Below are 14,237 nucleotides of genomic sequence, written 5' to 3' on the forward strand. Positions count from 1 at the left end.
GATGGAGAAAAAAGCGGAGGTTTCTGGAGGTGAAAATACCCACGGAGCAGGTCTGAAAAGAATCAAACGGGGCAGGGCGGGGCACCGGCTTTCACTGGCATGGAAACCGCCCCCCTTGTATCTATGGGCTGAGAGAATTATCCAGAACCCGATCCATATTCACACTCCTTGGTCTTTTCTGTCCCAACTTAGACTAGAGAGTTCCAATTGCGCCACGTTTCTGTGACTTAAGTCCTTGGGAAGCAGAGCTGACAGGAGCAACACAGGGAGACAGAGACCCTATTGGCTTCCCCTTTCCCCTGGCCTCCTCAGCTCCCCTCAGTGGGTATTGATTTGAAGGAAAGCCCCTCAGAGATAAGGGCTGCAGGCCACTGTGCCACCCAGTCTCTAATTACAGGGCATGCCGAAAGAGAAAGCTAAGCCCCTGGCATTTGCAGCTCGCCATAATTGCTTCTGGCATAACTTGCCTTGCCAAATGTTTGGTACATTTATTCAGCAAAAAGGAAAGAACAAAAACCTCTTTAAGCTTTGGCGAGGAGGGGTAGAGAGTCAGGGAGGGAAGGTGGGTAAAATGTGATTACCACACATAAAAATGTTGGACTGTGCAGTGTGTACACCTTCCTCTCTCCACATGTATGATTTCAGCAGTGTTTTGAAAGCACCACATTCCCCTGGGATCAGATTACTATCACAGCCATGTCTTAGTAAGAGGAGAGCCCACTCAAGGGCTTTTCATCATCCATTTTCATCATCCATTTCCTTCCTCGTGTACAGATATATGCAGCGCACACAAGAAGAATGTATAAAGAGCCTTGTATTTATGTGGTGCTCAAACTACAACCCGAGCGGACATTACCAGTGTGTAGTTAAAAGATGAAAACCTGTTGTAAGCATCAACAGGTTTATACCTGTATCTACATTATGGGTTAGAAAAGTGTTTTCTCAGCACAAGTGGTTAGATGATAGATTATGAGGCATGGACAGCAACCTTTGTGTAGTTTTCTGAATTATCTATTAAATAATTGCATCCATCAGTGTGCGGTGATATAGCCACATATATAGATTTATAGAGATCTCTTCATGAATGAACAATCAAGCCGTACATTAATTCTGAGTGTCTGTAATTATTATTTATGTTCCAATGCTGTTTCCTGTCTCTCATCACAGCCACTTCCAATGGGACCCTGGAGGGCCTGGAGAACAGGGAAGGAGGGGTCTGCAACACCCTCTCTATGAAGATCGTCATGAAAGTGGGCCAGGGTAAGTAAGCGCCTATGTGCACTGGCTGGAACACCAGAAAAACAGTAAAAGGCAGTCACAATAGAGCCAGGCAGGATATAACTATGGATGAGTGATAATGAAAGCTTTGTACGGGGAATGTCATTACGAGGAGCATTTCATTAACTATTGTTCATATAGTCAGACAACCAGGCATTGGTTTTTACAGTGGGATACTCCACTCCGCTACTCACAGTGTGTGGAGAGTCGTCTAGTGACTTCATCTCTCATAAAATAAGGGCCTCAGACATCACATTTCACTCCATTCTTTACTTTTCTTTTTGAGAAGGGAAAGATGAAAAAAAAGAAAAGCTCTTGTGCAAATACAGACAGAGACACACTGAACACTTTCTCACACATACCAAAAGAACTCACTCACACAATGAGAAAATGAAAGCTGTGGAAAATATTCAGGACATTCTCGGAGAGCATGTTACAGGCTACCTGTTGTCCTATTACTTAGACAGCCTGTCGGTCTAACATGAATGAGATTGCTTTGCCTGAAGAGTCCAGGTTTCTCACACACTGTCACTCTCTTTAACCTATTTAAACCTCGTCTCTCACACAGTGTCACAAACTCAAATAAGTGTTGACATTGTTATCCAAATGAGGCAGCAGTCTCCGAGTGCTCCTTAACAGAATGTCAATGCATTGAGATAAGTGGGGCAAGAGTTCCCAGGCATTCTACATTGATGTGATGTGGGCTGTCTAATCTGCCATGGCATGCCCCCACTAGCTTTTAGAAATAACACTGCAACATGTATACGCATTTGTCTCAATACATTACCACACTGACAGTGGATTACGAGGCCAACACAAACCATTTCAGCAGAAATCAATGTGATGAAGGAATAAAGACATATACCGCATGCACTATCAGCCGTGTAAAACAGATGAGACCAATTGGGGAAAAAACGGAGGTCTCCATATAGATACCATCAATCATCACGTGCACTCTCCCTCTCCTTAACCCCTCACTGGTATATTGGCCCACTCATCTGGGTCTGGCGTCAAGCTAGGAGTGTCAAGGTCGGTCTAAAACCCTGCCCTGGTCCCCGTCACATCCAAAACAAACAAACCACAAAGAGAGGGTCGGCCGATAAGACTCTGATTCTACACATATGGGCTGTTACCGCATAGGCTGGGGATTATTTTTATAGCTGACTTGAGATAATAATTATCATCATTGGCTTGACATTCCTTTTGTCTTTCTCAAGACTTGTTTGCATAAGGCTGTGTTTAATACACGGTAACCACTATGATAGGAGCTAGGAAACAGTCAAAAGATTATATAGGCTATGTCATTAACATTGCTTTCTTGTGCAGGCTGTTACGGTTGGAATGCAACAGTTTATTTCTTTATGATTTGGAGCAATGACGTTACTGACGCTAGGTCATAGTACATTCAGCTGTGTGTTTGCTGAAGGATCACGTCTTATTTTCAACCAGTGAGTCATAGAAACTCTATTGCCACAAATAATGTGGACACAGAGAAACAAATCACATACAATGAAGTAATGAGGAAATAGTATTGTTCCTTTGTTTTTATTACACTGACTCATCCAGGACAACGGTCACTAAAGTATGATTGTAAACAACACACAAAACAATGAACAACACAACACAACATATTATTAGAAGATGATATACAGCACAGTACTAATCGCACAGTACTAATCCCTTGGTAAAAATAAAAGTCATGACTAATATCTGAATATGTAACGACAGTTAGTGCTATCCGGAATCCTTGAGACGTCCCTACCCTAACCATAAACCTAACCTTAACCCTAACCATATATCTTACCTAACCCTAACTTTAACCCTTACCTTAACCATTTGCAATGTCAACTTCAATGGGATGACTTCAGAGTTGGGATGTCCCAAGCATCCCGTTTAGACTTTTCCATGTAACAACAGACTGTGTCAGAATCAGCTGATGCACTTCCTCATACTGAGTCGCTCTTGTATTACTGCACACTGAGATTTAATTTATTGATTTGTGTATGAACATTGAATTTTATGTAATTATCAGATGACAATTAACCCATGAAATTAGATGGTGTGGCACCGTGTGCTGGTTAGTTTAAATGGAGGCTGATGGCTTTGATGGCCTCTCTATCATCTCTAACCAAAACTTTTACAATGTTAGTATAATGAGCAAGAGCAAGGCCTGTCGATGTTTGAAACTGCTGAATTGACCACTTTGATATTTATAGCTACGGATGTGAAATGTATTTTTTAAACAGGCTGTCATTTTAAGATGTGTGAAATTGTTTTGGGGGTGGAGATTCTTCAGTTGTTGTTGACAGCCCCATATGTTGTGCTGCACATTAGGAACCAGCAGTCAGCAGTAGCAGTAGCAGACATCACACCACTAATGCTTCTGGCACAATAGTTCTCTTAACTGTAATCAAACTGAGAAAACTGAGGGTGCCATTTCGATCAGTGATTCGCAACTGGTGGGTATCGACCCAAATTAGGTTTTGAATGGGTAGCGACTAAAACCAGGTAGAAAGTGTGTAGAAATTATAATTAACCTATATTTGTTTATAATTTAACCTTTGAACAATTTTTCTTCAATCACAGTATTTTCAATATAGTTATTAGCAGCGCTATTTCGCAGATTTGGTTGATTTTTGTGGTCTCAAGCCAGAGAGCTTAACATTCTTCATCAAGAATATGGGCAAAATGGAATTATTGACAATGAAAAAGTTGGGACTGTTGTTCCCTTGTCATATAATTGGTACATTTACTATCAATATAGTATAAAAAATAGTTTTCCAGATTACATTTTAGAAACAAAAATGGTGCTACAAATATTGGATTGCGACTGAGACAACCTGGTTCAAGTTGGGTCCCAAGGCAAAACCAGTTGAGAACATAGCACACTGTAGCAGCAATATGAACTGGTTTAAAATGAGCTGTTTAAATGAATATCAGTATGCCTTTTTAAATATTGTGTTAACATCCAAAGAGGCACACAACCTTATGGTCATATTTATAGCTATGGATGTGACATTTATTTTTTAAACAGGCTGTCATGTTAAGATGTGTGATATTGTTTTGGGGGTGGAGATACGGTGCCACACCATTTAGGGGCAGCAGGTAGCCTAGTGGTTAGAGCATTGGGCCAGTAACGGAAAGATTGCTGGATCGAATCCCCGAGCTGACAAGGTAAAATCTGTCGTTCTGCCCCTGAACAAGGCGGTTAACCCACTGTTCCCCAGTAGACTTACCTAGTTAAATAAATAAAAAATAGGCCATCATTGTAAATAAGAATTTGTTCTTAACCTGTTGAGGACAGAGGGCGCTGTTTTCACTTTGGGGGAAAATCGTGCCCAATTTAAACGGCCTCGTACTCAATTCTTGCTCATACAATATGCATATTATTATTACTATTGGATAGAAAACACTCTCTAGTTTCTAAAACCGTTTGAATTATATCTGTGAGTAAAACAGAACTCCTTTTGCAGCAAACTTCCTGACAGGAAGTGGAAGATCTGAAATCGATGACTGTTCTAGGGGCTGCCTATTAAAGTCCTTGATATTTATTAGTTTAGATGCACTTCATACGTCTTCCACTAGATGTCGACAAGCAGTGAGAGAAGAAATTGAGTGTGTAACTTGATCTGGGCTCGAATAATAGCTCTTGGCATGACGTGTCACCAGTTTCCTGTTTTCTGGAGAGCGCGAGAAGGGACCTGGATTTGCCTTCTGATAAGCTGTCGTTATGGATGACTAATATCTCCGGTTTTGATTTTATTTGATACATGTGACAATATCATCGTAAAGTATGTTTTTTCAATATAGTTTAATCAGATTATTGAAATTTTTTCGGGAGTTTTGCCGTGTTCCGTTCTCTGAGTTTGTTGACGATGGAGAGATTCGCGCCACTTGGCAAGTGTGCTTGCTAAATCGAGAGGGAAAAAGGCCGTTCTAAAACCAAACAACGTTCCCGACAAAGGACCCCTTGTACAACATTCTGATGGAAGATCAGCAAAAGTAGGACCCATTTTATGATGCTATTTCATATATCTGTCGAACATGTTGTACTAGTCGTTTGCGCCCAGCTTTTGGGTACTCTCTCGCTATACCTAAGCTGGATGTCGTAATGAAGTTATTTTTAGAATTCTAACACGGCGATTGCATTAAGAACTAGTGTATCTATCATTTTCTATACAACATGTATTTTTTAGTTATGTTTATGAATAGTTATTTGGTCAGAATATGTGTGTCAGAAAAAGTGTCAGAAAAATATCCGGACGTTGTGGGAAAAAGATGCTACGTTAGCACAATGTATAACCACTGATTTCAGTGGTTAAAAACATAAGTGTATGTATAACCTGATGTTATAGGACTGTCATCTGATGAAGCTTATCAAGGTTAGTCAAAAATTATATATCTTGCTGGTTTATTCGCTATCGCTAACGTGCCTATTGCTATCGCTAACGTGCCTTGATGAATGAATGCGGTAGTGTGGTAGGCTATTGTAGTAAGCTAATATAATGCTATATTGTGTTTTCGCTGTAAAACACTTAAAAAATTGGAAATATTGGCTGGATTCACAAGATGTTTGTCTTTAATTTGCTGTACACCATCGATTTTTCAGAAATGTTTTATGATGAGTATTTAGGTATTTGACGTTGGTGTCTGTAATTATTCTGGCTGCTTTCGGTGCAATTTCTGATTGTAGCTGCAATGTAAACTATGATTTATACCTGAAATATGCACATTTTTCGAACAAAACATAGATTTATTGAATAACATGTTATAAGACTGTCATCTGATGAAGTTGTTTGTTGGTTAGTTTGGTTGGTTCTTGGTTAGTTAGGTTGGCTTTGTGCATGCTACCTGTGCTGTGAAAAATGTCTGTCCTTTTTTGTATTTGGTGGTGAGCTAACATAAATATATGTGGTGTTTTCGCTGTAAAACATTTTAAAAATCGGACATGTTGACTGGATTCACAAGATGTGTATCTTTCATTTGCTGTATTGGACTTGTTAATGTGTGAAAGTTAAATATTTCTAAAAAATATCTTGAATTTCGCGCTCTGCCTTTTCAGTGGAATGTGGGAGGAGTTCCGCTGGCGGAACGCCAGAGCCAGACAGGTTTAACTGACTTGCCTAGTTAAATAAATGTGAACATCTTGCATTTAAATATACTTTTTTATATTAAAATTTATTAGGATCCCCATTAGCCGACACCAATGGTGACAGTTAATCTTACTAGCGTCCGACACATAACGAAAAAGACATTAGAGACAAAAGACTTTACATTTTACATACATTTAAAAACTAGAACATCAAATCATCAAATCAAATTTATTTTATATAGCTCTTCGTACATCAGCTAATATCTCGAAGTGCTGTACAGAAACCCAGCCTAAAACCCCAAACAGCAAGCAATGCAGGTGTAGAAGCACGGTGGCTAGGAAAAACTCCCTAGAAAGGTCAAAACCTAGGAAGAAACCTAGAGAGGAACCAGGCTATGAGGGGTGGCCAGTCCTCTTCTGGCTGTGCCGGGTGGAGATTATAACAGAACATGGCCAAGATGTTCAAATGTTCATAAATGACCAGCATGGTCAAATAATAATAATCACAGAAGTTATCGAGGGTGTAGCAAGTCAGCACCTCTGGAGTAAATGTCAGTTGGCTTATCATACCCGATCATTAAGAGTATCTCTACCGCTCCTGCGGTCTCTAGAGTGTTGAAAACAGCAGGTCTGGGACAGGTAGCACGTCCGGTGGACAGGTCAGGGTTCCATAGCCGCAGGCAGAACAGTTGAAACTGGAACAGCAGCAAGGCCAGGTGGACTGGGGACAGCAAGGAGTCATCATGCCCGGTAGTCCTGACGCATGGTCCTAGGGCTCAGGTCCTCCGAGAGAGAGAAAGAAAGAGAGAAGGAGAGAATTAGAGAGAGCATACTTAAATTCACACAGGACACCGGATAAGACAGGAGAAGTACTCCAGATATAACAAACTGACCCTAGCCCCCCGACACATAAACTACTGCAGCATAAACACTGGAGGCTGAGACAAGGGGGGTCAGGAGACACTGTGGCCCCATCCGATGATACCCCCGGACAGGGCCAAACAGGAAGGATATAACCCCACCCACTCTGCCAAAGCACAGCCCCCGCACCACAATCATGAGACAAGGCTGAGTATAACCCACAAAGATCTCCGCCACGGCACAAACCAAGGGGGGGGCGCCAACCCAGACAGGAAGATCACGTCAGTGACTCAACCCACTCAAGTGACGCACCCCTCCTAGGGACGGCATGAAAGAGCACCAGTAAGCCAGTGACTCAGCCCCTGTAATAGGGTTAGAGGCAGAGAATCCCAGTGGAGAGAGGGGAACCGGCCAGGCAGAGACAGCAAGGGCGGTTCGTTGCTCCAGAGCCTTTCCGTTCACCTTCACACTCCTGGGCCAGACTACACTCAATCATATGACCTACTGAAGAGATAAGTCTTCAGTAAAGACTTAAAGGTTGAGACCAAGTCTGCGTCTCTCACATGGGTAGGCAGACCATTCCATAAAAATGGAGATCTATAGGAGAAAGCCCTGCCTCCAGCTGTTTGCTTAGAAATTCTAGGGACAATTAGGAGGCCTGCGTCTTGTGACCGTAGCGTACGTGTAAGTATGTACGGCAGGACCAACCTACATGCGGGGTAACATGTAGTGTGTGTGTGTGAATCTATCAATTACACATACATGTTGGTACATACACACAACAAATTGGTCACATGGGGCAGAGGCGTTGTGCCATGAGGTGTTGCTATATTTGTTTTTTGAAACCAGGTTTGCTTTTCACTTGTGCTATATAAGATAGAAGGAAGTTCCATGCACTCATGGCTCTGTATAGTACTGTACGTTTCCTTGAATTTGTTATGGACCTGGAGAATGTAAAAATAACCCTGGTGGCATGTCTGGCGGGGTAAGTGTGTGTGTCAATGCTGAATGTAAGTTGACTATGTGTAATGCCCGGGGTGTAGTGGAGGAAGGAGTCAGACGCAGGAGACAGAGAGTTCAGAGTAGCGTAACTTTAATCACCACCTAGGTGAAAACGACGCCACTTAAAACAAATGCCCCAACACACAAGGGAACTAAACAGTTCCGAAAATACAACGTACACGAACCGTGACTTACAGGCATGTACAACAGTACACAAAAACAATCCCGCACACCCAGCAGGCGGGCCGGCTGGGTAATAAAGCCCAACTCATCAACCTAATTACAAACAGGTGTAACCAATAAACAAACAAGGAGGGGGAGGAAAAAATCAGTGGCAGCTAGTAGGCCGGTGACGACGACCGCCGTGCGCCACCCGAACAGGAAGGTGAGCCACCTTCGGTAGTAGTCGTGACAGTACCCGCCCCCCCTGACACGCGGCTCCCGCAGCGCGCCGACTCCGGCCTCGAGGGCGACCCGGAGGGCGAGGCGCAGGGCGATCCGGATGGAGGCGATGGAAATCCCTCAACATTGACGGATCCAAAATGTCCCCCACCGGTACCCAGCACCTCTCCTCCGGACCGTACCCCTCCCAGTCCACGAGGTACTGCAGGCCCCTCACCCGGCGTCTCGAGTCCAGAATGGCCCGTATCGTGTACGCCGGGGACCCCTCGATGTCCAGGGGGGAAGAGGGACCTCCGGCACCTCACCGTCCTGCAGGGGACCAGCTACCACCGGCCTGAGGAGAGACACATGAAACGAGGGGTTAATACGATAATAGGAAGGGAGTTGTAATCGATAACACACCTCGTTTATTCTCCTCAGGACTTTGAAGGGCCCTACACACTGCGGCCCCAGTTTCCGGCAGGGCAAGCGGAGGGGTAGGTTTCGGGTCGAGAGCCAGACCCTGTCCCCCGGTACAAACACGGGGGCCTCACTGCGGTGGTGGTCAGCACTCCTCTTCTGCCATCCACTGGCTTGTTTGAGGGATTCCTGGACGGCCCTCCAGGTCTCCTTGAAGCGCTGCACCCACTCGGATGCCACGGTGCCAGGACCGGCTGGTAGCCCAACACACACTGGAACGGAGATAGGTTAGTCGAGGAGTGACGGAGTGAATTTTGGGCCAACTCCGCCCATGGGACGTACCTAGCCCACTCGCTGGGCCGGTCCTGGCAATACGACCGCAGAAACCTACCCACCTCCTGGTTCACTCTCTCCACCTGCCCATTACTCTCGGGGTGATAACCGGACGTCAGGCTGACCGAGACCCCCAGACGCTCCATGAACGCCCTCCATACCCGGGACGTGAACTGGGGACCCCGATCAGAGACGATGTCCTCCGGCACCCCGTAGTGCCGGAAGACGTGGGTGAATAACGCCTCCGCAGTCTGTAGGGCTGTAGGGAGACCGGGCAATGGGAGGAGACGGCAGGACTTAGAGAACCGATCCACAATCACCAAAACCGTAGTGTTCCCCTGAGACGGGGGAAGATCGGTCAGGAAATCTACGGATAGGTGAGACCATGGCCGTTGTGGAACGGGGAGGGGTTGTAACTTCCCTCTAGGAAGGTGCCTAGGATCCTTACTCTGGACGCACACTGAACAGGAAGAGACATAAACCCTAACATCCCTAGCCAAGGTGGGCCACCAATACTTCTCCCGGTGGCCCCGCACTGTCCTCGCCACCCCAGGGTGACCCGAGGAGGGTAGGGTGTGAGCCCACCGAATCAGTTGGTCCCGAACACCAAGCGGCACGTACTTCCGCCCAGCCGGACACTGAGGAGGCGCAGGCTCCGCCCGTAACGCCCGCTCGATGTCCGAGTCCACCTCCCATACCACTGGTGCAATCAGCCTCGAGGCTGGAAGGATGGGAGTAGGCTCGGTGGACCTATCCTCCATGTCATAAAGGCGGGACAGTGCGTCAGCCTTTACATTCTGAGAGCCCGGTCTATACGACAGAGTAAACCGGAATCGGGTGAAGAAAATGGCCCACCTTGCCTGACATGGATTCAGTCTCCTAGCTGCCCGAATATACTCCAGATTCTGGTGGTCGGTCCAGATGAGAAAAGGGTGCTTAGCCCCCTCAAGCCAGTGTCTCCACACCTTCAGAGCCCTGACCAACGCTAACAACTCCCTGTCCCCCACATCATAGTTACGCTCCGCTGGACTAAGCTTCCTTGAAAAGAAAGCGCAGGGGCGGAGTTTTGGTGGCGTACCCGAGCGCTGTGATAGCACGGCACCCACCCCAACCTCGGACGCGTCCACCTCCACTATGAATGCTAGAGAGGGGTCCGGGTGCGCCAACACGGGTGCATCCGTGAACAGCGCCTTCAACCTATTGAAGGCTCTGTCCGCCCCTGCCGACCACCGCAAACGCATCGGGCCCCCCTTCAGCAGTGAGGTAATGGAAGCCGCTACCTGGCCAAAACCCCGGATAAACCTCCGGTAGTAATTGGCAAACCCTCCTTCACCGTGGTCGGAGTCGGCCAATTACGCACGGCCTTAATGCGGTCACACTCCATCACCACCCCCGAGGTGGAAATGCGATAACCCCGGAAGGAGACGGCTCGTTTGGAGAACACACACTTCTCAGCCTTGACGTATAAGTCATGCTCCAGCAGTCTCCCAAGCACCTTGCGTACCAGAGACACATGCGCGGCGCGGGTGGCGGAATAGATCAGAATATCATCAATATAAACCACCACGCCCTGCCCGTGCAGGTCCCTGAGAATCTCGTCTACAAAGGATTGAAAGACGGCTGGAGCATTCTTTAACCCATACGGCATGACGAGGTACTCATAGTGGCCCGATGTGGTACTAAACGCGGTTTTCCACTCGTCTCCATCCCGAATACGCACCAAACTATACGCGCTCCTGAGATCCAGTTTTGTAAAGAACTGTGCTCCGTGAAATGATTCCACCGCCGTAGCGATGAGAGGTAGTGGGTAACTAAACCCCACTGTGATAGCATTTAGACCTCTATAATCAATGCACGGACGCAGACCTCCCTCCTTTTTCTTTACAAAAAAGAAACTCGAGGAGACGGGTGAGATGGAGGGCCGAATGTACCCCTGTCCCAGAGACTCCGTGACATATGTCTCCATAGCCAACGTCTCCTCCTGGGACAATGGGTACACGTGACTCTTGGGAAGCGCAGCGTTTACCTGGAGATCTATCGCACAATCCCCTCCCAGTCGATGAGGTGGTAATTTAGTCGCTTTCTTTTTACTGAAAGCGATTGCCAAATCGGCATATTCGGGGGGGATGCGCACCGTGGAACCCTGGTCTGGACTTTCCACCGACGTGGCACCGATGGAAACTCCCAGACACCTTCCAGAACACTCCTCTGACCACCCCTGGAGAACCCCCTGTTTCCACGAAATCTTAGGATTGTGACTAGTCAGCCAGGGAATCCCCAGCACCACTGGAAACGCAGGCGAATCGATAATGTAGATACTTATACGCTCCCTATGATTCCCCTGCGTCACCATGTCCAGTGGAACCTTGGCCTCCCTGACCAACCCTGACCCTAATGGCCGGCTATCTAGGGAGTGCACGGGGAAGGGAGAATCTATCGGCACAAGCGGAACACCTAGCTTGATGGCGAGTCCGCGATCCATAAAGTTCCCAGCTGCACCTGAATCGACTAGTGCCTTATGCTGGGAAGAGGGGAAAAAATCAAGGAAAAAAATCAAGACAAACATGTGACCAACAGGGGGTTCTGGGTGAGTCTGGTGCTTACTCACCTGAGGTGACTGAGAAGTGTTCCCCCAGTTAAAACAAATGCCCCAACACACAAGGGGAACTAAACAGTTCAGAAAATACAACGTACACGAACCGTGACTTACAGGCATGTACAACAGTACACAAAAACAATGACAGATAGGAGTGGCTTTAGAGTCAGCTACCATCCTCTGTAGCTTTCCATATAAATTGTCAATGCCAGGAGGTTTGTCATTATTGATTAGATAACAATAATTTTTCCACCTCTCCCTCACTAACTTTACCAAATTTAAACTTGCAATGCTTTTCTTTCATTTTTTTTTTATTTTTATAAATACGTGAGTACGATGGCTCACAGTTTGTTGTTGGCATTTCCTGCCTAAGTTTTTCCACTTTTTCCAATGAAGTAATCATTAAAATAATTAGCAACATCAAATGGTTTTGTGATGAATAAGACATCTGATTCGATGAAAGATGTAATTAAAACATTTTTTGCCCATAATTTCATTTCATAATATGTGCCACCCGAACAGGAAGGGGAGCCAACTTCGGTAGGAGTCGTGACACTATGCAAACAATTTGGAATTTCCAACACATTAATGTTTCTATAAAAACAAGAAGTGACGCAGTCAGTCTTTCCTCAACTTTTAGCCTTTAGCCAAGAGAGACTGGCATGCATAGTATTTAATATTAGCCCTGCAGGACTTGCTTTGTTGAGTGTGGTGTCAAAAAAGCAGAGGATCTCTTTATTATGGACAAACCTCTCCCCACCTTTACAACCATTGAATCTATATGTTTCGACCATGACAGTTTACAATCTAAGGTAACAGCAAGTAATTTAGTCTCATCAACTTGTTAAAAAAATAGTAGAGGGCCTACAGAGCTGCCCTGCGGTACACCACACTTTACATGTTTGACATTAGAGAAGCTTCCATTAAAGAAAACCCTCTGAGTTCTATTAGATAGATAGCTCTGAATCCACAATATGGCAGGGGTTGAAAAGCCATAACACAAAAGTTTTCTCAACAACAGGTTATGATCAATAATATCAAAGACTGCACTGAAATCTAACAGTACAGCTCCCACAATATTCTTCTTATTCATTTCTTTCAACTAATCATGAGTCATTTGTGTCAGTGCAGTACATGTTGAGTGCCCTTTTTTATAAGCATGCTGAAAGTCTGTTGTTCGTTTATTTACAGAGAAATAACATTGTTCTTGGTCAAACACAATTTTTTCCAACAGTTTGCCTAGATCTGGCAGTAAGCTGATAGGTCTGCTGTTAGAACCAGTAAAGGCCGCTTTACCACTCTTGGGTAGTGGAATGACTGGTTTCCCTCCAGGCTTGAGGACAAAGACTTTCCTCTAGGCTCAGATTAAAGATATGACAGATAGGAGTGGCTTTAGAGTCAGCTACCATCCTCTGTAGCTTTCCATATAAATTGTCAATGCCAGGAGGTTTGTCATTATTGATTGGATAACAATACTTTTTCCACCTCTCCCTCAATAACTTTACCAAATTTAAACTTGCAATGCTTTTCTTTCATTTTTTAAATATTTTTTTATTTATTTTTTTAAATACGTGAGTACGATGGCTCACAGTTTGTTGTTGGCATTTCCTGCCTAAGTTTTTCCACTTTTTCCAATGAAGTAATCATTAAAATAATTAGCAACATCAAATGGTTTTGTGATGAATAAGACATCTGATTCGATGAAAGATGGAATTAAAACATTTTTTGCCCATAATTTCATTTAAAGTACTCAATTTTTTTTGCATCATTCTTTATATCATTGATCTTGGCTTCACAATACAGTTTCTTCTTTTTGTTGAGTTTAGTCACATAATTTATCAATTTGCAGTAAGTCAGCCAGTCAGGTGTGCAGCCATACAGTTCAACCATACAGTTTTTCAATTCCTCATCAATCTATGGAGCCTTAACAGTTCTAACAGTCAGTTTCTTAACAGGTGCATGTTTATCAATAATTGGAAGAAGCAATTTCATAAATTCTTCAAGTGCAGCATCTGGATGCTCCTTCTTAATCACATCCGACTAACAAATATTTTTAACATCATCCACATGAGTCACAGCAAAATCTTTTGTATGATCTCTTATACACTATTTTAGGCCCTGCTAGACCCCCAGCAGGGCTCTTAAAAATGCCATTCTAACAAAAGAACAATTGGACATTTAAGTGCTACTTGTTTCCTTGATTTAGTTGAGAATATTTTCTAGAAACTATTAGAGTAAAATAATTCCAAGATCACATAGTTCTCTTGGGAGGAG

The 14,237-nt window shown here is 44.6% G+C and overlaps 1 protein-coding gene across 1 annotated transcript in view; it reads left to right on the forward strand.

Annotated features, from left to right (window-relative positions):
• The window catches only part of LOC120045086 (ephrin-B1-like), a 77,022-nt gene that overhangs the window by 50,414 nt on the left and 12,371 nt on the right, over window positions 1-14,237 (forward strand). Inside the window, exon 3 of the mRNA XM_038989956.1 lies at window positions 1,168-1,260. Within this exon, the coding sequence (XP_038845884.1) occupies window positions 1,168-1,260 (93 nt within the window). The remainder of the gene's footprint in view (window positions 1-1,167; window positions 1,261-14,237) is intronic.

This window comes from Salvelinus namaycush, chromosome 3 (genome assembly GCF_016432855.1).
Source record: "Salvelinus namaycush isolate Seneca chromosome 3, SaNama_1.0, whole genome shotgun sequence".
Lineage (NCBI taxonomy): Eukaryota > Metazoa > Chordata > Actinopteri > Salmoniformes > Salmonidae > Salvelinus > Salvelinus namaycush.